The sequence below is a fragment of the Harpia harpyja genome, chromosome 16 (genome assembly GCF_026419915.1).
Source record: "Harpia harpyja isolate bHarHar1 chromosome 16, bHarHar1 primary haplotype, whole genome shotgun sequence".
Classification (NCBI taxonomy): Eukaryota; Metazoa; Chordata; class Aves; order Accipitriformes; family Accipitridae; genus Harpia; species Harpia harpyja.
The window spans coordinates 29,248,094-29,275,617 of NC_068955.1; the positions used below are offsets into that span (position 1 = coordinate 29,248,094).

Here is a 27,524-nt window from a genome sequence, read left to right on the forward strand (position 1 = left end):
CTAAATTGCACGCGCAAATAAAATTTTGGCTATTTTTTATTTGGTGATCATATTAGACAATTAGAAGGACATGGTAACGTGGAGCCTCAAGATAACCAGTAACTAATAATTTCCATACAGGCATAGAAACGCAAAGCTCATTTGCCTCTTTACATTCCTTAGAAATGTTTTTGATAATTCAGACGAGGTCAGTAGAGACCTTGGGAGGCGGCTGATAACTCTTCATGCTGTAGCACACTTAGTGGTGTTAAAGGATATTAAAGGACAAGAAAGTAAACCAAAGGTATACATACTTGCATATGCATGGACTAAATAACTGACAATTCAGAAGTGAATTAAAAAGCTCCAATTGTATGAAGGGATTATGATGACATAAAAAAATCACAAGCCTGAGTGGCTCATTATTCCCCCACAATCCAAAAATGCAATTAGATTTTAATTGCATTTTTCTTAAGAAAAAAAGCCTGTAACAGCAATTACACACATTAAAATACCCTGCCTAGAACGCTACTGCAATTATAAATGGCTAATCACTGTGACAATAAATAAAAAACTGTACCATAGTGCATTACCATTTTACGACATGAGGAATGCGGGCACCGAAATTCGTGTAAGTTTGAAGGGAATCTCGCATATAAACTGTAGGGCTAACTCCAAAAAGCAGGTTAAAACTATCAGGTTCTAACCTCAAAGAAGGTGTCCGTAGGACTGAACTAGGTATCTAAGTCATCCGTACTAGAGAAGACGTATCTCTTCTCCACATCTTGAAACTGGTTTCAGACAGCACGCAAAGACTGAGAAAGCAAAATAAAATGCTGAAGACACAGTGTAAGCTGTGGGGAAGTAAGACTCGCATCTCTTTATGTGTGCTCCTTTGCTAAGAGTACGTACGTATCTCACAACAAACGTGCATGCATCCAAGAATCTCTTCTTTTTATGCAACAGCGTAATCATTTTTGATGTTACATAAATCCTTTTCCCAGGATTTCTAGAAAACCAGTGGTCACATCATTAATTGATTAATGGAATCTTTCAAAAAATCTAGGTTATTTATTTTCCAGTAGCTAGCTATTCCTCCATGCTCCATTTACTGTCCTTTTCATTTCTGATGTATTCTGTTTCAATTAATGCACTTTCATTGCCACAAGACACAGACGATTGACTAACAAGACAATTTACATTTGGAAGGAGAGGCCGCAGATTAATAAAAGCTGAAAATTACAACCTACTTTTGTAAGAAATTATGCAAACATAATACACTGAAGGCTACCTTCCATCACAAAGTGACCACTCGCGCCAAAACAGTCTGCCAAAACAGGCAGATTTCTGTTTCTCCCGTTTCCTTCTCCAAAAACATGCAACGGAGCTAGTACTGGGTAAAGAGATGAAAACTTACCAAGACTGGCACACAACATGGTCATGAAAGTCTCATTTCCTTCGGCAAAATACAGGATATGGGTCAGAAAACTTGAATTGTCTTAGCGCTTTGACAATAAACTTTGTCTGGCGACGTTACAATTAACTTAAAATAAGCCAAAAATTTGTCAGACCAACTGCTTTTGTTTCTCATGGATGCAGACCAACTTTGTGTCATGATTATATTTTTAAGTTCAAGTTCAACTTACATAAGCCTTCATTATTTTTTTTTTTGAAGACTGTAATTTATGACTGGAAATTTTGACCAGAGCAAAAATCTGAGTATTTAATAATGCAACTTATGTGGGCTGTCAACCTAAAAAGCAACCTTGTTTCTTTCAGTCATTTGTAATATTCATAGGAAGCAGATAATCTTGTATGCTTCTTCAGCGACCAGTTTATCTTTCTGGAAAGATGGATTACAATGAGGAATGAGGGTTCATGGAACTGTCTGCCTAAAAGCAGTTGGTATTTAAGTTACTCAGTTGACAAATGATTGTTATTTCCCTGTATGTGTGAGGACTTTTTTTTTTTCTTTCCCTTTTTTTTTTTTTTTTAAAGACTGAAGCCAGTACCAAGATTACTAAAGAAGGAAAGTCAAGTAAACTGAGAAAAAGCCAAGATTATTCAAGTTCTCTCTTCACTGCAGCCTAACAGCACACCACCCATCCGCGGGTAGGGATCATCTAGCCAACCAGCACATGCTTCAGGACGAGACTCATCCCACACCGCGTCTCCCCGGTCCAGCAGTTATGGGACATGAGCAAAAGAGGAGAGTATGGACAAGGAGGAGACAGAGGGAGACTGGGAGGTGTTACACAGGAAAACAAGGTTTCATCAGTTCTACTGCTCATGCCATAACTTGTCAGCTTGTTCTTTTAACTGAAAGCCAGATCCAGCTCAGATTTAGGGATGACTATTACACGCTGATGTTACAGTTAAATCATTACTGTTTACATAGTGTACCTTCTAAAATAGTAAGCATGGATTTAAGAAGGTAGAATGTTGCTAATTTATTAGCATATTATGCTAAAGCATAATATAATTATAATAATTACGTTATTCAGCGGTGAATTCAATTTTCTTCTTATACAAGGTCTGATCAGGGTGATTCAGAAAGTCCTTGGAGGGTGCTGAGGACCCTCCACTGCCATCATCACAAGATGAGGTTTTGGGCTGTAATGGCTAGATAGGGTAACATTCCAAAAACTAGTAACATGCAGTCATAGGACAACAGTTTCTAGAGAAGGAAGAACACAATTTCCTGAAAAGAAACAAGCATGAGAACCACAGGCAAGTTGAACCAGACCAGGATTTTTCCCTCAAGCAAAATCCTCATTACTGTTAATAGAAGTTATGCACGGACAACAAGGAGACTTGAGCCTAAAGGGTGCGACTGCCAAGTCGCTGCAAGAAGATCATACTGAAACCCAACGCTGACCTATCTTCGTAAGCGCAATGACTTTATTAAGGATACAGAATTAGCTGCCAGCCCATGCCAACAATTTGACCGTATCAGACTAGAGCGATTCGCTCAGTTCTCACCAGCCGCATCCCCCCAAACTCCACCGGTAAATGCCGCATTATAGAGCTCAGAGCTGCAAACTCAAGCTAATGAATGCTGTCAGATTATTAGCTTAGTAAATGGACACAAAGTCAGTAAATGTCATTCAAAAAAGCACTGCTTCAGACAGAACACGGTACTTAGCATTTCTGATGCACTGCCACAGACACAGTTTCACTGCAACATTTATAAAACTATAACATGTTCCTGCCTTCAAACCCTACGCTATACGATTGTTGAGCTTAGATTTAAATCATGTACTTCTGTAACTTAAAAGATCTTCCAAAATAGTGGAGGAAAGGAAAGCAAATGGTACTATTTATCATATAAAAACACAGATGAAATCTTTAGTGGTCATTTTCCATTCCTGTCAAACTACTCATCAAAATGTCTTATTTTTTGATTAATTCATTCCCCCTTATCTGTGTTTGAAGCAAAATGAAAAAACATGTTTCACCAGTGCCAGCTTTTCTTGAAGCTATTTTTTTTGCATGTACCTCCAGGACAGCAAGTCACAACTTCAGTTATATTCAAGGAGGACTACACCTTTTTCAAGAAAAGCCAGCTGGTTTTTGGATTGTAAATGTCATGTTTACAACATACAGCTTGGAGATAGTCTTACAACTTCTGGAGCCTAATGGAAAATTCAATTTTCCCCGAACGAAGCCAGTATGAAGAAAAATCTGAGGATGCCAAAATCTCAAGTGCTTACCTTTGTCATTGCTACTTGTTGGTGTTGGAGGGGGAAGTCCAGGCTTAGATTTGTCATAATTGTTAAAGCTCTGGCTGCGTCGATTGTTGGCACTAATAGAACCACGAGCTTTGGCCTCACTGCCTGCAGCGGACACCCTCGTGGTGGGGCCTGGAAGTCTGATGAAAGAATTACAATTCGATTAAATATATTCAAAAAGCAGTCTGGGAAAGAAACTATGGAATACCATGCATAAGCTGAAAAAAAAAAGGATCAATACCACAAGTATGTACTCATAAGGGTCCTTGTTCTTTTATAAGAACAAATAAAAAAATCATCCTAGATGAAAAATACACATCACAGAAGCTACAGTCTGAATCGTCTTACATGAGAAAAAAACCCCTGAACCGAAATTAATGGTCACTTGCTATAAATCTTGTGAATCAGAAATAGTTGCAAGTAAATTTGGTGGAGCAATACCACTGGTACAAGGTTAAGACTAAGTGAGACATTACTGTTCTTAAACTAGATTGCTGGACACTTTATTATATGCTGGCCACATAAGGGCTACCCTTATTTTGGAAATAACAATGAGACAGAACACAGCTGCCTTTTCCCTTGTAGAGAAGCATATCATGTCTCTGCTCTGAAAGCTACAAAGCCTAGCAGCCAAGCCCAGTGAAACTTTAACTTGGTTTAATTATTTGAGCCTATAAACATCACACAAAGCTTAAGTGCCCCCTCTTAGGGCAACCACATTATCAGTGAGCTGGTATAAGCCTCTGGTTTAAACTGGGTCAATCTCTTCCAGCATTTCCTTACCGTAGCCTGTATTTACAAGATTTAGCTGTTTACTTAGAAAAAAAACGTAGTTAGGATCCCGGAGTAAGTAGACAGGGAGGGATACTACTTTCATGCTTTTCAGGCAAAAGAGGAGGGGGAAGACTTTTCTAAAAAGCCTGACAGATTTAGGAAAGCCACTGGCGTCGCATCTCAGAACAATATGTGTGCTCGAGTCCTTCAAAATCAAAGTTCACACATAAAGTTTCCAAGTTTGTACTATATTTTGTGCACTAATGAGCACATACTTCTACATTCCAAATAGATGAAATATTAAAAATTGAAAGATCCGGTAGTTATTCAAAATGCATACTGAAGAGAATTAGGGAAACAGCTCACTGTTTTGAAAAGCAAGGACATCACGTTAAAGACTAAAAGACAGAACCAGTTCACGTCACCTACAGTAGCACTGAAAGGGACCGCTCTTTGCCGTCCTTCATTTTCTGTATGGTAGAATCTCTTTAAAACTTCTTTATATAAACCACAAAAACCTAGCTGTCTTAAATAAGTTGTGCCAATAATAGGCTAAAGTGAAGAAGACCCAGTTGTCAGAGAGAATGGGGATGCAAGCGACCAAATCACCGTTGTGCCTCGGGGGAGGAAGAGAAGCCAAGAAGGAGTCTGGCAGGGCTTCCTAAATAAACTGACTTCTCCAAGACTAGTGAAGAAATAGGAAATATGAAAAGAAACGTGAAGGAAAAGAGCAAAAATGTCAGCAGCTGCATGCACATGCTTTCAAAGCTCAAACAAGGATAAGACATAAGGGCATCATTCAAATACAAAACCAAAAATTAATTTACAAGCTCAAACCACCACAGATCTGGCAGCAGCACATCATGGTTCTGAGGTTGACTTTGCTGAAGCCTTTTAGACGAGCCCCTCAATTTATCCAGCCTTTTTCAACACTGGGGGCTGCTAGGAAGTTGTACATACTCATCACTGCGGCAAGGTGTAAATGAGATCATCCCAGAGATGCTTCATCCGCTGTAGAGGAGACTACACGGGAAGAAGCAGAGGCAAACCGGGGACAAACACTGGTCTTGAGAACTTGGAAGTCACCAAGACAAGAAAGCTCATTAAGAGTTTGTTTTGCTTAATAGGAAACGAGCTAGGTTTTCTCCAGGTAGGACGGACGCACAAGATACCTCAGCTGAAAGTTTCTACCCAGTGATAAAAGATTGCGAGTATGGGCCAACCACCCCAGGAAGGCTACCAGAGCCCCCAGTACTGGGAGGGGAGTTTTCTAGCAGAGTCTGGCAGGAGGGAAGGGATAATGTTCTTGGACCGATGGGTAAGAAAAGGCTCTCCACACATGCCCACCCAGGTTTTGCAAATCTGTCACATTTTAAAGTAAATAAAGCTACTCAAGCCATGTGACCACTCAAGAAGTGACAAGTTTTCAATTCAAGTCAGTGTTGTCACTGCCAATAAAAACATACAGAGAATAAAAAAAAATAGGTGCTAAAAACGCTCTTGAAGAAGATATCATTTCTCCTAGACTTTCCCCCCCCCCCCTCTAGTTTAACTGACTGATTTTAAGCCCCCGCTTTTGGCATTAGGTCAAGATATTTCACAGCAGTGCCTGTGAAATCTAGGGAAAAAAAAAAATAGGTTCAGGGAAATGTTTCTAGCTTCTTGGTGTTAGAGACAAGGTACTGAGCTCAGAGAATGCTCTCCATTACTGCACTTCAGCACCTCTTCTAGGCAAATACAAACTGTCAAGCCATAATTATGAGCAAGAGAGAACATGAAAAGGAAACATGGGACATTTTAACAGGGGTTATACTGCAGACCTTCACTGTTGTCATAAAAGAAATAAGATGGAGGAAATAAATCCAAATTATACAGCAGAACTAACAATCTATACACACTTGCCAAGCTGAATAAAAATCCTAATAGTTCACAAGCCTAGCAAAAATGGTACAGTATAGTTTACCAACGTATAACTATATAAAAATTTCTAGTAAAACATTTTAACATATAATACTAGTAGAAATAAACATGATTAATAACTGCATTAATAACACAGCAACCCTTATGATCGCTGAGACGAGATGGTCATACGAGCTGGCATGCAAGTCATGCTGGGATTCAGGAAAAAAAAAAATAGACTGAAATACCTATTAATCATTTTTAGGGAGATTAGATGTGCTCAGCTTCAGAGCACTGGGGAATGCAGGAGCTCTGATGAGACAGACCCACACGGTGCTGTTTGGGCTTGCGTGGTTCACATGACGTTCCCCTTACTAGCTAAGGCAATAGCCTGATACTAGTTGTTTGAATAACGCAGATCTAAATACAACTAATACAGATGTGTACAGTGGGGAGAGAACTCCCAGAACCATGTTTTGTTCTCAAAAGCAAAAGCTCATAAGGACAAGAAAACCAAATTATTTTCTTGCGGGCCAGAATGCATTCCACACCTTGAAAAAAAAAAAGAAAAAAATTAAAATCCACCTCGCACTTCCAGGTTTCAGCTCTTTGTAAAATGCCTAGTTCCAAACTACTTTCAACAGGAACCCTAAACATGCATCCAGAAATATTGCAAAAGGATTATTCATGCTTTGCAGAAGATGAAGATATGCTAACCTAGAAGACTTTTTCTGACCAAGAGTGAATCGGATGATTTTGCTTTGAGATGAGTCCCTGGGAGATGCACTGTATGACAGGAAAGAAAAAGCGGAAGATAACATTGAACAAAGGAACTTTTCTTTTTTTAAGCCACCGAACTTAGTAACTAGTTTTAGGGAGGAAAGAGTTTTTATGAATTTCACAGGAAAAAAAAACAACTTCTTGCCTAGAGTATAACTTTATGTCAAAATTCCTAAAATCTGAAATGAATTAATTTTTATACAGTAATGAACATGCAATTCTGCATGCAAACCCCAATTTTATTACTCTTTTCTTTCTCAACCTTTTATTATATGTATTTTTCTGCAGAAGCTGAGCAATTTCACTTTAGTATATACTAAGAAAACATGACTTTTAAGACCTTCAGGTTAGATATTTTTAAATTATTTGAAAGCCAGCACAATCCACACAATGGACTGAAAATATCAAAGCAATATTCAAATGGTCCCATGCCTCTCTGCATGTTTTTGACAGAAAAGTCACAGAAATATTCAAATACATCTTTGTTTTACAGTAATTATTTCCTGTACAAGTTTATACATGCTGTAGCAACACTATGTTTTTCAATTACATGACAAAAAGAGCATGATTCATGAAGACAGACATAAGCAAAAAACAAATAACCTCTCAGTACCCTCACTTGGAAGGCCTCATTTAAACTGTTTATATCCCTCATAAAGCAACACTTAAGCTAGCGTTCACCTTAATATGCGTTATTTTAACACAAATAAGCCCTAACCGAATTTGAGATATTCATTAAAAAAAAAAAAAAAAGCCTTCAAACTTTAGTAATTATGCAAATATGGCCTCAGCCTTTAATCTTGCCCACTTATTCCTACTAAACCCCTCACTCTCTTAGCAGTGGAAGGGTCAGACAAGCAGAAGGCTGTACATGTATTCATGGTGGTACTGCCTTCATAAATTGCTTTTATTCTAACATGGAAAGAGCACCCCTAGGATTAAAGACATTCGAGGGACAAAGACTCCCTCTACTTCTCTGTATTCTGACCTAGGAGCACCAACAAACACCAATCGTGAAAATTATTTTTCATGTAAGCCAGCAGCATATTATTTTTGACCAATAAGCCTAGATTTGATTTTGACTGTCACCAGCCGTGATGAGCTCTATTTCTTTAACCGCTGTCAGAGCCCTCCACTCCTTAGGACTGAAATTCTTGTAAACTGAGAACCGAAGTTGGTTTTCACATGCCCCGAGTATATATTCTGTAATGGCAACAATATACACGCTTTGCGAGTAGAAAGAAGCAAAAGGAATACTGAGAAAAACAGCCTTATAAAATACTGTAGTTATTTGGTTTAGCAGGTATTTTACACCCATTGGACCGCGTATTTCCAGCACTGAGAACATATTTAAGCACATCTGTTTTGATTTCCAAAGGCGTGAAGTTAATTGCTACCCAGCATTCCATTTCCAACACACTCTTTATTCTACAGCAGAACTAAAGAAAGAAGGTTCTTTGGCTTTTGAAGACCTTTAACAAGAAGAAAAAAAAGAAATTAACAACGAAAAGAAACCCCAAACCAACCAACTTAAAGGAAATTTCCCCACCTGGACTGCATTTCTGGTTGTGCTTTGAACTGATGCGGCGCAGCTTGCGGGGGCTGTTGGCACAGAGTCTGGAGCGAAGCCGGTACCTGCTGCTGCGGTACCCCGACCTGGCACTGGGATGGAGGCCCTGCTTGCTGGGATACTGGGGGAGGTTGCTGGGATGGATGGTGTTGTGGTTGCTGTTTCTGTGGCTGCTGTTGCTGTTGCTTGTATCGAGATAAACTGAAGAAAAGGCCCAAGATGGCCTTTAGATTCCCATTCCTGATTTCTGTAAGGCAAGGTGCAGAAGTCACTCGTCAGCCACTAGTCATTTCTCTCCAACGGCACAGCGGGTCAGCCGCTGCACTCTTCGTAACGCCATCTGAACTCAGTTCCTTTAGGATACGGCAGGCTTTCTGCACAGCTAATCAGCATTACAGCTGATTACCAGTGAGCACCAACTACAAATAAATAACTAATTTCTCCCCTGCGGTGACCGCACGACATCTCGCTTTTTTACCATAGTGTGCGTTAACGCCAATGTGCTTAAAAAGATAGTTCCTTCAAACTAAGGTAACCAAAAAACCAAAACAAGAACCCCACAACAAGAAGTGTATTAAAACCAGCACACTGTAAATGATTTCTCAGTCCTCAATTTACATGAGGAGGAGAAACTACTCGGTTATCACACAGTATTATATCATTTCTGGAATATCAGACTAATTATTGCCACTAAGAAAATCTGATGGAAGTTTTGCACTAGAAAATATGATTGCTGGGTGAAATAGCTGTATTAGAACAGATAATTACTAGTTTGATACTATCACAAGCCGACACAGAATGGATACCCTAAGTACCTAAAGACAGCTTGACAGTGAACGAATAAACGTTTCAATTCCTAAAAGTCATCCTGCTCTTCTATGCAACATCAAATGTGAAAATGTAAAACCAAACAGAAATACGAAGATAAAGACATGTGTCAGGACATGCAGATAACTGCTGTATCATAATTAATATGCAAGAACGCCAATTCAGTCTTGCAGACAACCTTAATAACGTGCCATGACTTAATTATTTAGCATGTTTAATTTCCTAAATTAAAAAAGGGAATTAAAAAAGCTACGCTACATCAAACAGCTGAACTTTTGCGTGCACTATATAGACCACTTGAATTAATAAAACTCACTGTTGCCCTATGCTTTTAAATCCCTCTACGTGGATTAGTGCAAGGAGGGGAAAAAAAGGACATGTGGCAAGACAGTGGCCAAGCACGAAGGTGAGAACCAGAATTTTCTGTTTCCAGTTCTGACTGAAACATTGCTCTGATTTTGTAATGGGCCCGGCTCTATCCTTTATTCCCTCTTCAAGCCACATTTCTGCTCACATTGCTCATCTTTGCTGTATAAAAAGTTTCTGTTCTTAACGTCAAGCCCTTTACCCAGCAATTGTCGGGCTCACGGCTTAGAAATTTCGCTCCCCTTTCTACGCCAGCTTCCAGCTTTGGTCTCCTCGTCTACCTGCGCCTCAGTCTACCTTTTCTTCCTAGCCGCTAGTCTACTTTACTTTCTTCCTTAATTTTGTTTTGGCCCATGCCCATCTCCTCAGAGACTCCTAGACCTTATCTAAGTGGTCCTGGTCATCACCCAGACCCAGGATATTCCTTTCCCTTTCCCCTTCCCCTCTCCCCTTTCCTTTCCTACTTCTTGACTGAATTTCCTTACCCATTTTTTCCTCCCTGCAGCCTGGCCCCTCCGCCAGCGCTCTCTCCCATCACTGTCCCCATTCCCCCGTTTAGATGATTATCCTTCCCAGGGCCCTTAAGCAGCCATTTTCTGTCTTCCTTTGTTCTCTCAACCAATTTTAGTCTCTTCCTGGACAGTGGGGTCCCAAAGAATCCTGCCCGTTTCCCCTTTTCCCGGTCCACTCCTGCTCCCATGCGGCATCATGCCACAAACTTAGTCTTCTCCCACTGCCGTCAGCATCTCCATCAGGCAGGTTCCTTCTCTAATCTGCCCGTGTTTTGCAAGGGAGAACAGGGATGGAAATGGACAATAAAGTAAAACAGACACAAAAGACACCAAAGCACAGTAAAGGATCTCCTTATCTTCAGTAAAGAACTCAAATTACTCACGGGAATTGTAAGGAAAGTAGCACTTAATCACAGGCCGAAGCATAACGAAACAGACCCAGAGGCACTGGGAAGCTTAACTGCACAAATACGCGCCAGAAGATAAAAGAAATTACCATGGGTCTGCAGGTTTAAACTTCGCAAAGCTATACAAAATTGGAAATGGAGACTTGATTGCCATCTGAAGCGAGAGGCGAGTATAACAATAACCCACCTAAACCCTGTTGCTTTCTATGGCTGGCTGTCTTCTGCTGTATTTATCAGAAGAGTAACCTGCTTTTGGCATTTTTCTAAGGTGACCAAAAAGTAATAATCAAATGAACAACAGCTTTGATGAGTTTCAAAAGCAGCAGTCTCTCTCCCTCTGGATTTTCAGCAAAATATTTCAAACGGGACTTTCAGAGGTAGTTCTGCTTCTCTTATCTTAAAGATAGACTGAGGTAATTTGCTTGGCAGTTTGCCCCTGCACTTTGTACAAAAAGAGTATTTCAGAGTACTTCAACCTCACTGCGCTCTGCCCATCACCGCAATCTCAACTGCTTCCTGCTTTAAGTCCCCTCCAGCCCATGCGTCAGCTTAAATATACATATTAACTTAGATACGGACAAGCATGTCACCCACCCATTTTAAATTTGGAGCCAAAAATGACTCATCTTGTATATTTGAAACAAACACTCTAGACATTTGAGAAGAAACTTGAATTTGGTTTTCAGAGAATCCCCACAAATCTACCCTTTGGAAATTTCCATCCTGGAATATCTCCCTTGCTGCTTGTTTCCCCTACAGCTGGAACTTCTACCACTGGAGCTTGCCAATCATCCTGCTCTGTCTTCACAAAAATACACAGGACTCAGTGGAAATTGGAAAAAAAACAAACCAACCAAACCCCACTAAACAGCAAAACAGTTCAGGACAAAGAAAAGGTAAAGAAAAGAAAGGTCTGCCGGATAGATTAGTAGAGAAATATCATTATCTGATTCCTTTAACACTTGTGAATGAAATTTCTGCAAATCATAAACTACTCATTGTGTACATAATACAGATCAAAGGAAACCGATGAAGAAGAAGAAAAATAGTCTATCACTATTACTTAGTCAAGTTTGTTTGCATCGGTTTCTGTAAAGCACATGGGACTAGAAAAAACAGAACTAGTTCACGTGGACTAGACTGGTTAGCCAACTTGGCTAGCTGGAGTACAAATGAAGAATCACTGCACATTCCCTAGCTTGCATCTATCCTGCCAGAAAATCGGGCTGTCATACGCAGGTACTATTCACCCCAAAAGATAGTGGGTGTCTGCTTCTGTCGCTTTGCGCTAGCCTCTTTGGGTTGACCGCTGAGGGATTCTGCATGCAGTCCCCGTCAACCCTTCTTAGTTCATTTATGAGGTGAAGCAAGAGGGTCTGCTGAACAGAACAAAAAGAAAAAAAAGCAGGAAATTTTGTCCATAGTGAATGATGGGAGAGGAGAGAAAGGGCCAAAATAACCACAGGCAGGTCTGAATTTAAGACAAAATGTTGAGAAGTAGAAATACTTCACAGTTGATCCAGAACACATCATGAAGTACAGCCAGACTCAACCTCAGACAGCACATGCTCTAGGCTGACAGGGCTCTAAGCTGACTTTAGGGATTCAAAGCTCCAAAACCAGCTCTGGGATGAACTTTGTAGACTCTACTGAGGAATGTGGTCTGAATAGGAATAATACTGGGAATTTCACAGAAACAAGGAATGGAAGCGCAAGAAGGAATTAATTCCCACCACACACACTAGATCTGCAGGCATTTTTTGATAATTAAAGAGTAATTTTTTGAAGACTGTACATAACTGTACTCAGTGTGGTATCATCAAAATCTGGCAGCACGGTAAGCGCCCTACTCGGGTATGCTTAAACTAGCGCTGTTTATCTGTGCTGCGGAAACAAAAATTCCACCTTGGCACTGGAAAGGACCTAAAGGACCTAAAATACATGAACTGCAGTACTGCAGAGCGTGTACGCTGAAATTCATTTACCTACAGAAGTGCGAATGTCATCTCAGAGGCAAAAGTCTAAATGGAATTGCGGTTGTTCCAAAGTCTAGCGGGATTTGTTCAGCTGATCATTATCCAGCTAATCTGTTACCCAGAGGAGGTGCAGCTGCTATCTCTGACATCAATTTGAGTTTCTACTTCACATTTATGTCCTCCATAACCTTCAAAATCGTGGAGCGAGGAGATATTGTGTGAAGGAGGGCAAGCTTAGCTGGGCAGCTGCGATTCCAGGAATCTAAAACCCAGCTCGGTGTGGAAGCAAGTTTAAGAGCGTGGGTACGGAGAGACAGCTCAAAGCGATGGACAATAAAAAACTGCGGCAAGAAGAGAAAAGAATTTTCCAGCATCCCCATAGTTTTCTTTAATAACTACAAATGGAGATTTTAGGATTTCAAAATCTTTGAGAAGGGAATGCCTTTTTGGCTCCGTGTTGGTGGGGAAGGGGGCTTGTCTCTAGCATAGTAGGGCCATAACCAGTGATTGCAGTTCCTTAGCATCTGCACTGCATAAATCCCTAAAAAAAGCCTATGTCTAAGCAGCACGCACCTATCAAAGCAGGATTTTTTAACACTGGAAGGATATGACACATGAAGTCCCAAATTATTTCAACATTTAGGAGTCATCCAAATTCCAGTTTTGAATCACTAACTTCCCTTCACACTAAAACTGCACTATTGAAAAAGACGTGGTCTCAAGCAACCCAAGAGAGACTTCAACGTTTATTCCCATTTGGAAGCAATCACAATCTTCTCCTTCCTCCTAGATGAGGATCTGCCAGTGAAGTAAACGAAGTTATTTGCAGTTGACCTAGCAGGTCTTGGCAACTTGCGCAGAAACACTGGCTTGTTTGGTTACAGCACTCTTCATTTTAAGTGATTCTGTGTTCTCTCCTGTTCAGTTTCCTCCTCCTTCCTCAGCACAGTTAAGGACTGACTAAGAACAGAAATTGAATTTATTGTTTAATTCAAGTCGTTTAACTTCATTTTATAAAAAATGTTCCTTCCCTCCCCCTCTCTAGCTGTCACTCTTTTCCTTCAATGCTAGTGGTGGAGCCAGTAAACGTTCATATGCTGGCAGCAAACATTACTGGTCTCTTCTTGGCTTCCGTATGATTTAATATATTAATTCCTAGAGAGTGTAGAAGAAAGGAAGGAATGCAAAATCAGTGAAGCCATGGGATAACCTCTATCCTGCTGAGTCTGACTGGTGATATGGCGGGAGAGCAGTGAACATCAATCATGCGGTCCCTTCCCCAGCGTGAACAACACTACACTGCCAACTTTGCACACCCAGACAGTCTTCTCATCAACTAATCTGCTATTTTTCCTAGATTTTGTGTTGTATCAAGACAGGCAAATCATGTGAAATTTATTGTACGTTCACAATATTTACATATCATGTCAAGGTTGAAATTGGCTTTTCCAACAGACTCAGTTGCATTTTCTTTTTAACCATTTCCTGGTAAACAAACTTTCTGCTGTCAGAAGTTTTAGCTCATACTTTCTTTTCTTGACATGAGAATTCTTCTGATTATACCTGAGCTATTGAGGCATATAATGCAGGCAGTACTTGGGCTGACCATATTAAAGCTTCTTTTTGGAGGAAAATATTTGTTATTAGTGTTCTAACCCAGCTTAAGGATACACCATAGAAAGACAGCTAACCTTCAGCCTCCTCTTCTCCCACGAGTTGTGGCATATTCAGGTTAGAACAACATGTACTAAATATCTGCTACTTTGCTTTCCAAGCTTACAAACCACCTCAAAATTAATGAAATTACATTTCAAATACATATTTTTAAGTGGCTTGTAAGGTCTCATAGACTAGGAGGAGGTAGGAGGCTTCTGTTTGAGGACAGCAAGGAATTCTCCAAGCTATTTTCCCAACTGTCAAAATGTAATTTTAAATTGGAATTTTTAATAACAGTTTTGAAAAACTAATAGCTTTAATTTTATAGTAATTTTATAAAAGTTCTTATATTTTTGTAATTCTTTTAATGCAATGTACATATATAAAACCTGTGTACACGATGGTTTCACCATAAAGTTCATCCACAGTGGTTATCCGGCATACATTTCACAAACATCATTTACCATCAATAAGGGAAAGTATGTTTCAGCTAAGACTTCAAGTCATGATTGTAAAGCGTGTGGTGCTGGGTACTGGATTTGTGACTGAACCAGTGCTGATAAGGCACCCGTGTTTTGGCTATTGCTGAGCAACACTTGCACAGCGTCAAGGTTTTCTCTTTTTCCCACACTGCCTTCCCCCTGTGTACATGCTGGGGGTAGGCGAGAAGCTGGGAGAGGACACAACCTGGACAGCTGACCTCAGCTGACCGAAGGGATATCAGGTGCCATATGACATCACGCTCAGAAATAAAAATTGAGCTGGGTGGTGGGAGGGTGTTGGGGAGGTAGCTATTGCTCGGAAACTGGCTGGGCATCTGTTTACTTGTGGGAGGTGGTGAGTGATTGCCTTTGCATCGCTTGCTTTGGTTTTTTCTTCCTCTTTCCTTCGCTCATTAGACTCTTTATCTTGATCCATGTGTTTTTGCACTTTTGCTCTTCCTATTCTCTCCCCTACCCTGCTAGGAGAGAGCAAGGAGCCGTGTGGTGCTTAGCTGCCGGCCAGGATGAGCCCCACACCTACACGTCCTTTCTTGCCTTCCTTGTGTGAGCTACAGGATTCCTTCAGAGGAAGAAAATGTGGCTTTAAACATACAGGCAATTAAGTTATCCACACGCAAATAACAGTACATGCGTGATTCGATGCTATAACCTTCTCCTCGAAACTAAGTTTCCAAAGAGACGTAGTCACCAAGTCTAACTTGAAGTCTCGCCTGATGCCACACATTCAATTATTTGTTCTGCGAAGTGCTGAAGGAGATGTCATGTAATATATTAAAAGTTTGCCTTAGCCGCTACCGAACCCAATTGCTTTTCCAGCATATTTAAATGAAAATAAGTGAAAGCTGGTGCTGAGGATGACAGAAATCTGTTTGATCTCTTAATACAACAACAGTTAAACAGCTGCTGAGCCAACAGGTACCATACATCCTGGCAGATATCATGCACCGGCATAAAAGAATATAGTATGCTGAGTCATGTTTGGGTTTCAGAAAAATTCTGGTGCTCTTCAAAAGCAGAGTAATTACTCAGAGGTCAAAATGTGGTTTTCTTTTTTGTTTTGGTTCAAAACATTTGGATTTTATTGTTTTGTGCATTTGAAAACAAACTTTAAAACCAATAATCTTTCTTTAAAAAAAGAAAAGAAAGCAGGATATTTCTTCAGGTAAGATAATAACTGAAGAATGAGGAAATAAATTTCTCCCTCAAAAGGCAAACAACCACCAGCAGTCCACTTTAAATATCTGATCAATGTGCCAATTATAGAACTTAGAACAGAAATTTCTGGGTTTTAACAGAAAGAAGCAAAGAAGTGACTGAAGTCTAATTCAGTCTCATTGATTACTGTTACAAGTCAGCTGTGTGGAGATTAGCTATCTATGTTACCTACCTTTCATGCTGAGATGGGGGGAAAAAGGAAGTAAAGACTGTCAAAATTTAAATTATCCATATTAATCTTCCATTACACTCCATGTTCTAGTTACAATCACAAGCACTAATTCAGGTTCCTCATTTAAAATGACATTTTAAACAACCAATTGACTCACCTTCTGCTGACAGCCCCTGTATGTTAATTCCTTTAGCAGCCAAGAAACTCAGGCACGCATCTATGTTTTCAATCTGTTCAAGAACAAACAAAAAGAGACACAAAAAGAAAATGCATTGTAATAATTGTTTACTTTCATCTCCCGCCACCCTTTATCGCACTCGTCTTCGTATCACATAAAAAGTCTCTTTGCTTATTATGTGGAAACCATAATATGAAATGTCCTCAGTTACTAAGGTCCTAAATTGACTATTACGTGAATCAGGACTTGCCGTTATTTGCGCTTGCATGAAGCAAATTCGTTAATACTCTAACCATAAACAGCGATCACTACGTATCTTAGTAAAGGGTCAAGGATGTTACACCAGCATTTTTAACCTACAATAAGTATAACAAACATGAAACCGAAAATAAACGCAGAGGCCACGCTTGCTTCAGAAGGCAGATTGCCACTTGCTCTTAAGTTGACAGCTGGCAAAAGTTTCCAGCCACAAAAGCAGTCAAATATAAAAACTGTAACTGGAAACCCCAGCTGGAATCCAAAAAATGTTCACTCGCGACATTCTCCACGTGTCAGAAATGACAGGCAACTCCGGTCACTCACTGCGGGTCAAATCCAGCCCTTCAGAGAGATGGTACAACGGCAATAAATTGCATGGGATAAAATTGATTTTGACCAGCTAGGGTCTTCTGCCCAACAGGTCTGACTACAGCTGCTATATGCAGACTGCACTGAAATCCTACCTAACAAAGTCAACTCCAAAAAGGCTGGACAAGTTAGGTGTTTTTCCCATTGTATCTCAACATCAGAATAGAGATCCTGCAGTAGCCTCACACTGACTTTCCCACCAAGCTACCACCGAAGCTCTGCTGTCATATTCAGAAGATACAGAGATGCCAGCCCCCCACAGACGAAATCACTTCTACGCAAAAGCCTAAGCTTAGACGCCTCGAGAGGCTGCAAGGAAAAACACTTTAGGAAATACCATGTTTCGTGTGCGGTTACACATTAGACTTCTGGATAACCGTTGAGCAATTTTTTATTTCATCATGGTAATGAGTAAGTGATAAAATAGGGTCTTCACGTTTGAACGTCTTGCAAACATTAATTTATTAATTCCCAAAACATCGCAACCAAACACTGCTTCCACGTTATAGATAAGGAAGGAGATAGACACCAAGCCCCACACTTGCTCTCACATAACTACCTTTCTTCTGTGAAGTTTAGAGACATCAAAAGGGAACGTGAAAGATCCAGCTTCCCTGTTGGCTCCTGCCTGCCCTTGAAAAAATATAGAAGGGAGGGCTGTGTGGCATTCTGGAGGCTGAGCTCCCAGCACCTGACCTGCGCTTCCCATCCTTCTCAGAGTAATAAAAAAAGTACAAGGGAAGCTGCCAGAAAACCTCCAGCATGGATTTCTCTCAAGGCACCGTCAATTATTGTCTATAAATATAACGATAAAACCGTTCTCTTCTATCAGTGAAAAAAGTTCTTGGCGTTATCTAACTGTGATTTCAACAATTATGAACACTGATATACTCAAAACTTTTATCAACCTCATACTTTGAGATACACTATATCAAAGTACACAAGGTATATCGTATACTTTTGGTATACTATATACTTCCAAACAGATACCAAAGAATACATTTCCTGTCATGTTCAGACTGTAAAGCTCATAGCAGGGTACAGTTCAAAGGTTCATATATCCACAATTCAATATGATACGACAGTCAATCCCTACCCATTTCCTTCCTCAGTGCTCAACAACCCTTTCAAGTTTTCAACACAGCTCTTTTACTGAGGTGATTTGGGACTTTGCCGGAAAGCCAAGGTTCACCTTTTCAAGAATAAACACCACATAAAAAGCATCAGTCCACTTCTACTACCTGCACTTAACAAGCTGCATCATTCCAAGAACATTTCATCTTGCACAGCTGTGGGTAGATGCCTCCTCTCCTAATAAGGAGGATTCCTCAGGTTAGTGAGTAAAAATAAGCAATACCTCATCCCCCCTCCAGATTTGCAGTTGTAGAAACTCAAAGTAGCTCTTTCAGTCCTGCTTTGCTTCGCTTCCCAGGTCGCTCATCTTTGCTCAAACTCTCTTTTAGAACAGAGTGACCACAGGGTTAAGATTTACTTTTGGGTTGCCAGTTCCTCATTTGTGCCCTCATTCTTGGCACTACGTAGTAGTACGCAGTACTCCTTGCTGACTTCCTAACCTCACGCTCATTGCCGATCCGATGCAGAGTCAAGGAGCCCCCTTTAAAATCACTACCACTTCTTCCCTGGGCCAAAGCCCCAGTTTTTTTTCAATGAGCATTTTAGACACTTTATTAAGTCATACCGCTCCCACCCCCAGACTGATGGATGACCCCCCCATCACAGCACTAATGCTTGAGGTGTTTATTTAAACCTCAAGTTGAGTGACCTGGACCTTGCTGCCATATAAAAGGACAGTCGGGCTACCTTGCCACACCAGTTGTAATGCCTGGCTAAAGGCTGTGAGAAACAGGGGCTTTTTGGTGCTATACTGGTATGGAAAAAGAACGAAAAGAAAAAAAAAAAAAAAAAAAAAAAAAGAGTAATACAAAATGCAGAAAAAAGATACAGGATGTGGACTGTCAAAAGCCCATGGTGCATTACAGTCAAGAACGCGTAAGAATCAAAACATTATAGAAACAGGAAAATATCCTATTTCAGTACTTAAAACCAGGCACGATGAAATAAAGTGGTAATATAACAGAGGCTTGCAAAAGCAAACCTCTTAGGTTCAGAAAATAAAATACTACGATAAGATCTTACGGGGATGTACAGCATTGCACGTACAAGGGATTCGCTAAAATATTATAACTGAAGGATAAAAACACATCAATGATTCTGTCAGCATTTACACAGTGTCTGTGAAAATAACAATGTAACATGGTAGAATGACATGAATGGGAGTAATTTGTTGATTCTGAAGGAAAAACAGAGCCCAAAAAGGAGAAGAGAAAGGAATTTGGGGAAATTCAAGAAGAAAGTGAAACACAGAATGCAGGTCTATAGCCAAAATGATTAAAATTTAGGGTTGGTAGGAATTCACGGTGCTTCCCACACAGTGACTGGCTGGTGGCCCACATCAAAGCGATTTGTGACGGCTATCCAGCCCCAGTGGAAACGGGCTCACACTCACTTGGCACTCTGGAGTCTCGTAAGAGGCAAAAGCCCTGAATGCTCGACCAGGGAGCTGTCTTCTACCCGCCGAGGTGCCGAGAATGAAAACAGTGATGCTGGGATGCATGAGGGAAGCAATCGCTCATTTTTCCTATTGTAAAAACCGAAGATAAGAAAGCTACTGAAACCTTCGTATGTCAAATAGCTTAAGCTGTGAATACTATTTTGTGGCCGCTGGCCTGAGTGAAGAACCCTAAGCTTGGTTGATTTAGTCTAATGCATCAGAAATGGTGTTGCTTGTTTAAACAGAAGCGTTTCCAACAGTGTAACATTTAATGAATTTCATCTATAAAAGCTCTGAAGGAGGATTCTGACTCTAGCCCCTGTTGTATTAACATAAGAACTAACTATTTATAATCTTCAAATATTGTTTAATGGAGAAAGATCCCCCAGTGCATACAGGGTTGGAGATAGCAAGCTATTCTGACGTAGCAGCATGGTAATTAGACCATTTAGATGCGTGTACCTAGGACAGAAGTGAAGTTCCTGGATAGATCTAAACTAAACAAAAACCTAATGACCCTGCGTCGTGGTGACTTTCAACACAAAGTACAGCCGCCTCCTTGAAATTACAGCATTCAGCAGCAAATTCGCACCGAGACTCTACAGGCCCTTTCTTGGCCAAGTCCATGTATTGCTTAAACCCTTTAAGCAGATGTGAAAAGACTGGATTTGCCAAAGGGGAGCGTATATTTTTTTTTTTCACTATGAGATACAATTGTTTTTTGGCTGACAATTCTGATTTCTCATTCGTATTGCCAGCAATGTTTAACACAGCAGAAGCAAAGCAGGAAAGATGGCAGTTGGATGCTCTCATTTCCCGCCTACCCAAAATAGGGGAAAGCTCTGCAAAAGGAGAAGGAAAACCAAGGACAGACATCCACAGTGATTATCTTACTCAGACACATTACCGGGAGCGTCCAAAACGCTTGCCTTGCCTTGATATACTTCCTGGTCAAAAGCATCAAATGAATTCGCAATTTTGAACCATTGCATATAAACTGTTTCAGATATAGTCAAGTCAACTATCAAAGCGCATTATCAGTCCCACACCCTATACAATGATAGGTATTTATTCTGAAATGTCCCTAAACGCCAACCAAGGACTGGTGAAGCCCATACCAGAGGGGCTGCCTGCCTCCAGGGGCTCCTCCTCTATTCTTATAATTAGATTATATGAAAAATAAAACCCCTTAGAATTAAACTTCTGTTCAGACATATCAAGCGTCACAACTCCCCTTCTCATATTCACAGAAGAAAAAGCATGTTTCAGTCAGCTACCTGAAAACTTCCTTTTAACATGACTCTCTGGGTGGCATTTGCTACCTGGCAAGATGGGAACGGAAGGCATCATGGCTAAGAAACATTGCACGTTTATAACTGTCAAACACCAGATCACCAGCAGCTGCTTTGTTACACCAATAAGACCATCAGCCTCTTGCTGGGAAAGCAGGATTAAAAGCTAGTGGTCATACATATTTACTGATTTCTAAATACGTCTGTGAAGGACAGCATTGCATATCGTTGTTTACATTCCCACCAGACCTGCACACTCCTCGTTCCTTCCCAGCTTCTACACATACGAAACTCAAGTACACACAAATTTAACAACTTCACTGAATTCCTATGTGTGGATCAGAATACATTTATTTAATTCTCAGTCTACTATCACTTTTCCAGGCATATTACTCAGATTCCCCTCTATTCACATACGTACCTTACAGCACTTATGCATTTCCAACAACAGCGGCCACCAAACCCACACAAGTTTTTGCACTTGTCGTATAATAGCAATTTCAATTTCTATTCTTGTCAGTGCTAGAAAGAAAAGGAGCTAGGAAACATGCCCTGGCCTGTATGAGCAGAATAGGACACACCAGAATAAAAACAAACCCCAAACAAATATCCTCAGCCTGTAAATGGAAACCCATATGTGAGCACCAATATGTTGAAAGTTGACTATAATAGACAAAGACTTGAATATGGAAACTGTCTACAGCCGAAGCTGCATATCCAGCTCTGCCAAGTCAAATACACAGGGTAAATTGTAACTAGTGCTGCCCTTGGGACAGATACAGATGTTTTTCTCAAACAAAAATCGGAATTAAACTTACCGTAGGTTCCTTCACTTAGAAACCACGGGAAGTTTCTCACGTTATGATGCAAGACCTCTGCTGCCAACTTTTACAGTGATAGCTGTGGTGTTTTTATAAGCTTGTCCAGAAAACCCACTACTTAGATTGAAACCAGTGCTTTGCATTTAACTTGAGGCTCCACGTTATGGACAGTATATTAGTTTTCAAAGTAGGTGTGAAAAAGAAGATTGATTTCATGCGAAACTTTTTAAAGTTCCACAAAGACTTATGCAATATTCCAGCAGACTTCACATACAATGTAGAAACAAGGAAAGAGCCTAACACAAGCTGTTTTCAGCAAGCTGTTTCTTAAGGCAAAATGTATTCCTTGTCGTATTTTCAGATCAAGCTTTTACACTCAATATTTTTATATCATAAAGTTTAGGAAGAGCTTTAAAATCTTAAGTCATTACATTGACAATCCTTAAAAGCCTGGAGGAGTTTTGGGGGAGGGGGTTCTTCCCTCAAATAATGTCTCATTTGCACTATTTCCTAATCGTAATTATACATAAGAAATACCAAGGCAAAATTGCAAATTCCATTTTCCCCAGAAGGCTATAAATACTACCTATTATTGCTTTGTTTAAATTACATCTTCATTAGTAGCTGTCCCAATCAAAGTTTATCTTTATTTTTTAAAGAAAATAATACGTTGCTCCAAGTATGCATATGTTGCTCCTGACTATTTGGATAAAAATGTGTCCCAAAATTAAGACTCAGGTTTTTGACAGAACTTGGTGGATATCTTAGAAATGAAATAACAGATGCGACATAAGGGCAAACGAATCTAATCCATATTCTGAAGCCAGGTTGTAACAAATGTAGCCACAGAAACAAAAGTCTATGATCACAGGTACACTGTTTTCACATCCATGTGAAGAGTTGACCCTCTCTGCTAGAACTGCATTATTTAGGGTTTTTTAAAGAAAATGAGAGTTTGGGCACTAACCTAAGACTGGAGAACTAGCCTGAGCCTCATCTCTTGTATCCCCTTCTCTGTGACCTTGGGTAAAACCTTAGCTTTCCCTTGCCTCAGCTTTTCCTCTGGAAATAATGGGACAAACAGCATTTCTCTACTTTACAGTATGCCGTTAATATTCAATATTGACTCACAACATGCCTAATATAAACAGAAATGGGGGCAGTAAGCACCACAGAGAAAGCTCCCATTCACGATGGCCAAGATTTCTAATCATATTAAAGAGCATCCAAAGGGCATTCTTGTATCGTGAATGGTTTCAGGCAATCCTGTGTGACTCTCAAGGCTTGTCAAAGCTAATCTGGTCTGCGAGAGGCAGATGGAAGGGTTGTAGAAATTTTCCCAATTTATTTTGAAATTCAGCTTTTCAGGGTTTTTTCAGGTTTGTTTATTCGAAACTGAAACTTTCCTATGGAGAAAAAAGTAAAAGGGCAATTCCTCTGAAAAATATCCCTGGAGATATTATTTTTGGATCAGCTTTTCAAGATCAGGCCTTAAATATATTTGAAAAGTTGAAGTGGATAATTTGTGCGTAATTTGAAATCTTGACGCATCCTAAATTACAGTTTGTTAAGCAACAACAAGTTCAACTTTGAAAACAAATATCAACAGAGTATCCTGCCTCTGGAGAAGCATTAATTTAGGATATACATGAAACTCTTCGCTGGTCTCAGCAGACACTCGACTGGATTTTAGTATATACCACACTAACTGTACATTACTGGCACTATATCTCTGCTTATGTATAACGGAAGACAGGAACAGATGGGGAGAAACCATGGCTGTGCTCAGTTCACGATAGGTTCACGATATCTAGTGAAGATGGACTTCTTCCCAAAACATGCTTGAATTGTACATAAAACAGTATTTTTAAGAGAGCATAAACATTTAAAAGGAAGGACTGACACTAAAACCGCTCAATGCAGTAAGTGCTGACTCTTGAACGCTGTTGTATTTCCTCAAATACTAGCTCAAGCGTTGAGGGCTCTGTATATCATTAACTGGAATATGCAGTGGGAATTTAACACCACTCGTGTAGAAAGAACTACGCAGAACATTTTATCACAAACAGCTTTTAGCCCAGAAAAAAGTTTTGCATGAATAGTGCTGCACTCTATTAAATGATTAATTATAAAAGTAAAACAACCTACCAATCAAAAATTTATTTTAAGTACTGCAAGTAAACTACAGATTCTCAATTATTGCAAGTGAGATGACGGTACACCAGCAAATGATCTGGTTTCGTTTATTCAAATACACACAAGTAAAGAAGTAGTAATGGTCATCTCACGGCTGTGCCATGTGAAGGACCTCTTGCAATATAGTCCTTGACAGTTGTTCGTTCCTAAAAAAGATACTGGGAAGGGAGCTACCGCTGCAGCCCATTCCCAGGCGCAGCGTACCCGCTCCGTCTTGGCTGACGTGCGTACTTGTGTCTCGAAGCCTGAGGGTCACAGCTTCACCTGTTCCCAACGGATTTATCCTGGTGGCTGGAGGGACACCAACATGTACGTGCCTCCTCCTTCCTTGCACCTGGATAACATCTCCTACTGAAAAAGTCTCCTGCATAATTTGCTCAGGACAAGCACAACAGTACTGTTTAAATACATAAAAATAATCCCACATAAAAAAACAAAAGAACAAAATTTTCTGGATACGTATTACCTTCACAGAGTAATTAATGAAAATAGCCATTATCACATAGCTACAGCGTATAAGCAATGGCTGGAAATCAAAGATTTACGACAAGACACATGGACAAAAAGTTTATTTCTCTGAGCTGCATAATCCTTTGTAAAAGCTATGATCTGTTTCCAAAATTTAAGAGTGAAGAGCTTAGTACTATGTATCCTATGAAAAGAAACAAAGACCTAGACACCAGAAGAAATTGCCAAACAGCTTTAACTCTTACATCACAAACCTGACAGAGAAATTTGTCATATTCTTGTTCAATATATAGTTTCACGCTATAAACGGTTAAACAGTGCAGCAGACAGCGAGGTTTCTGTTGAGAAAGCAAAGCAACAATACACAACTTGGAAACAGAATTAATATGTAAGCACGAGCAGATACCTTTTGTTATCAACCTAAGCTTTAAACTCAGGTTGCTGTGATTTTGCTGCCATTTTGGAAGACTACAAAGTTTTCTTCGTAGCCAGGGCTCAGAAAAAGAATTAATTTCCCAGAAAGGAGAAGAATAATTGAATTATTACTTCCACCTGTCCTCAAATCAACTCAACCTTTTTCCCTTAGTTAAAAAAGGCTCAGATAACGTTAAACCTGAATAAAACCCATAATTTATCCCTGACAGACTCCACACAAAATTTAGTCTGAGCACAATTTTTGCTCATCGTACCAAACTCAACACCAACAGAATCTCGGTGAAGTTAATCCAATCCGCCGCACCTCATATGGCCTCACCGAGAATGCGGTTTCATACGTTGCATATGCCCTAACACGCAGGCACGGGAAGTTAAAGACTGTCATCCATGATTTTCCATTTTTCCCCATTTATGCAAAACACAGCAAGAAGCTATGTGTTTGCAGAGTGTTGCATAAAAGGTATATTTATGTAATAATTTTACATAAATAACAGGCATGGCAAAAAAGAATTATTTTTCTAGACTTTGGTGCAGGTGTAAATATGTAAGTGAAAGATAGAGAGATCTCCACATGCTTACGTGGAATGACCCTGGCCTGTTAATGCATTTGCTGTTTCACGTATTTAGTCCACATGGAGGGTAGAACCATAGGTATTTAAAAAGCGTTAATTCAGCTTAAATTAACAGTGAAATAAATGATCAAATAGAATCTAATTCTGTCTTTATAGTTAAGCTCACATCTTCCAGTTTTTCCACCAAAATTACTTTTAAAGTCCGTTCTCTTTTGCTCTTTATCGAACCTCACGCTGTTTCAGGAATAGGTGACGTCTAAGTTCTTGCATCGCTGTACAGGGCAAAGAATTGGAGCACACCGTCGGGGACCACGAAGACGATCCCTTATGGAAATGACAGACTGTCATCAGCAGCATCTCCCAAAGGTACCGCATACCCAACGGGCAGAACAGCGTGCACATACTGCCTTATCTCTTACCTCCTCCCACAGAAGAGTTTTGGAAGCCTTTCCCTCCAGAAACTAAACAAATATCCGTTTAGCGACACTTTATTATGCCTTGTGGCAGAGAGATGTATATATTGGCTTTTCCCAATCCAGCCTAGCTCTATTTATCATCTTATTTTCTATGTAGGATGATGGCAGGGGTGAGAGGGCGGCTTGTGGCTTTATTTAGACTGCAAGCTCTGCAACACAGAAACCAATGATCCTACCACGCCTGTCCCACTGATAACAATACACAAATGGTAAGAATAATAGCATAACAACAGTCTGGATCTCTGGAAAAAAACCAGAGACAGTAAAATGAATCTTACCTAGGAGCAACAGTCATTATAAAGTGAGAAAGAAGGACATCTAAGTACAAGCAACCTGGCAGATCACCTCTGTAGTAAATCATTCTTGTCTACATGACAACACAGGTTCATACATGATTAACAGAAACCCAGGAAGCCTAGAGAAAATGCTTTAAACGTTCCTAAACTCAATATTTGGCCAAGTGCCTCCACAGGCGGTTGAAGGAGCTAAGCTGGTGTCTGCCACTGGCCAGTCTGGCCCAGCTCCGGATAACATCTTCCCCTCCAGCTAACCTTCAGCTGCGAGGAAGCATACCACGGGTTAGGGCCAAAAGATACCCATTTGTTACTACAGATTAAATTTCTAAACATATACTGACAGTAAGACACAAACTCCCCGAGCAAAGCAGGGGGAAAGCCCACCAGAAGATGGAAAATTTCCCTTCACTACGTTGCTCACAACAACCTTGGAGTAGGATTACTTGAAACTACATGGCTATATTTAACCACCGGGATACGTTTCCAAAAAACCCACGCTAGGAATTCGCGGAGGAAAAACATGCTTGTGATGCTTTTGATCTTTCTGGCGGAGCTGCTCCCCTGAATTAGCAGCACATGCCCAGGCAGCAGAGTCCTCCTCGGCTTTGGGGAACGGGCAGCAGATCGACCAGACTTCAGCCCCACCAACCTGGTGGGGTTTGGAGCAACAGCCTTGCAGATTTATTGGACCTAGCTATGGCAACAGCCTTGCAGATTTATTGGACCTAGCTATGGCAACATTTAGGCAACACTGGGTGTAAAAAAATGCCCAAAATGTTTAGGGGAGCGGGTTAAAGTGGATGCCTGCTCTTGAAGACCAAAGACAGAATTATTTTCTGTAAGAAAAATACAAGCATCTAAGAATAGTTTAATTTTTTATTTTATTTTATTTTAAAACACAGCAGCCAGTTTTAGTTATTCGTACAAAACACATCAGCTCACCCACTTAGTGGGTATTACGCACACATAGTTAGCTGCTCAGGCGATGCAGATACTTTCAGCTTGTATTACACCTGCCAACCAACTCATTAATATGTACCCAGCTATACCCTTTAAAAATATTGGCCATATCACACCAGTATTCGTATTTATCATTTCAATTCATTAAAGTGCTCTTCAAGACAAAGAACACAGAAATACGTATAGCACATACCATACACACAAACAGTAAGGAAGATTTCAATGTCTCGTGCTTTTTCTTGCCAATAAAAAAAAGATTCATA

General features: G+C 40.1%; 1 protein-coding gene across 7 annotated transcripts in view; it reads right to left on the reverse strand.

Moving 5' to 3' along the window:
• NAV2 (neuron navigator 2) overlaps positions 1 to 27,524 on the reverse strand; it is a 427,333-nt gene that overhangs the window by 129,503 nt on the left and 270,306 nt on the right. For 4 of the 7 annotated variants that reach the window (XM_052811152.1, XM_052811147.1, XM_052811149.1 and 1 more), the window contains exons 4-7: positions 16,526 to 16,598; positions 8,713 to 8,980; positions 7,101 to 7,169; positions 3,693 to 3,850 (exon numbers count right to left, since the gene is read on the reverse strand). In XM_052811152.1, coding sequence (XP_052667112.1) covers positions 3,693 to 3,850; positions 7,101 to 7,169; positions 8,713 to 8,980; positions 16,526 to 16,598 — 568 coding nt within the window. The remainder of the gene's footprint in view (positions 1 to 3,692; positions 3,851 to 7,100; positions 7,170 to 8,712; positions 8,981 to 16,525; positions 16,599 to 27,524) is intronic. The other 3 variants (XM_052811153.1, XM_052811148.1, XM_052811151.1) reach the window with 1 other exon arrangement.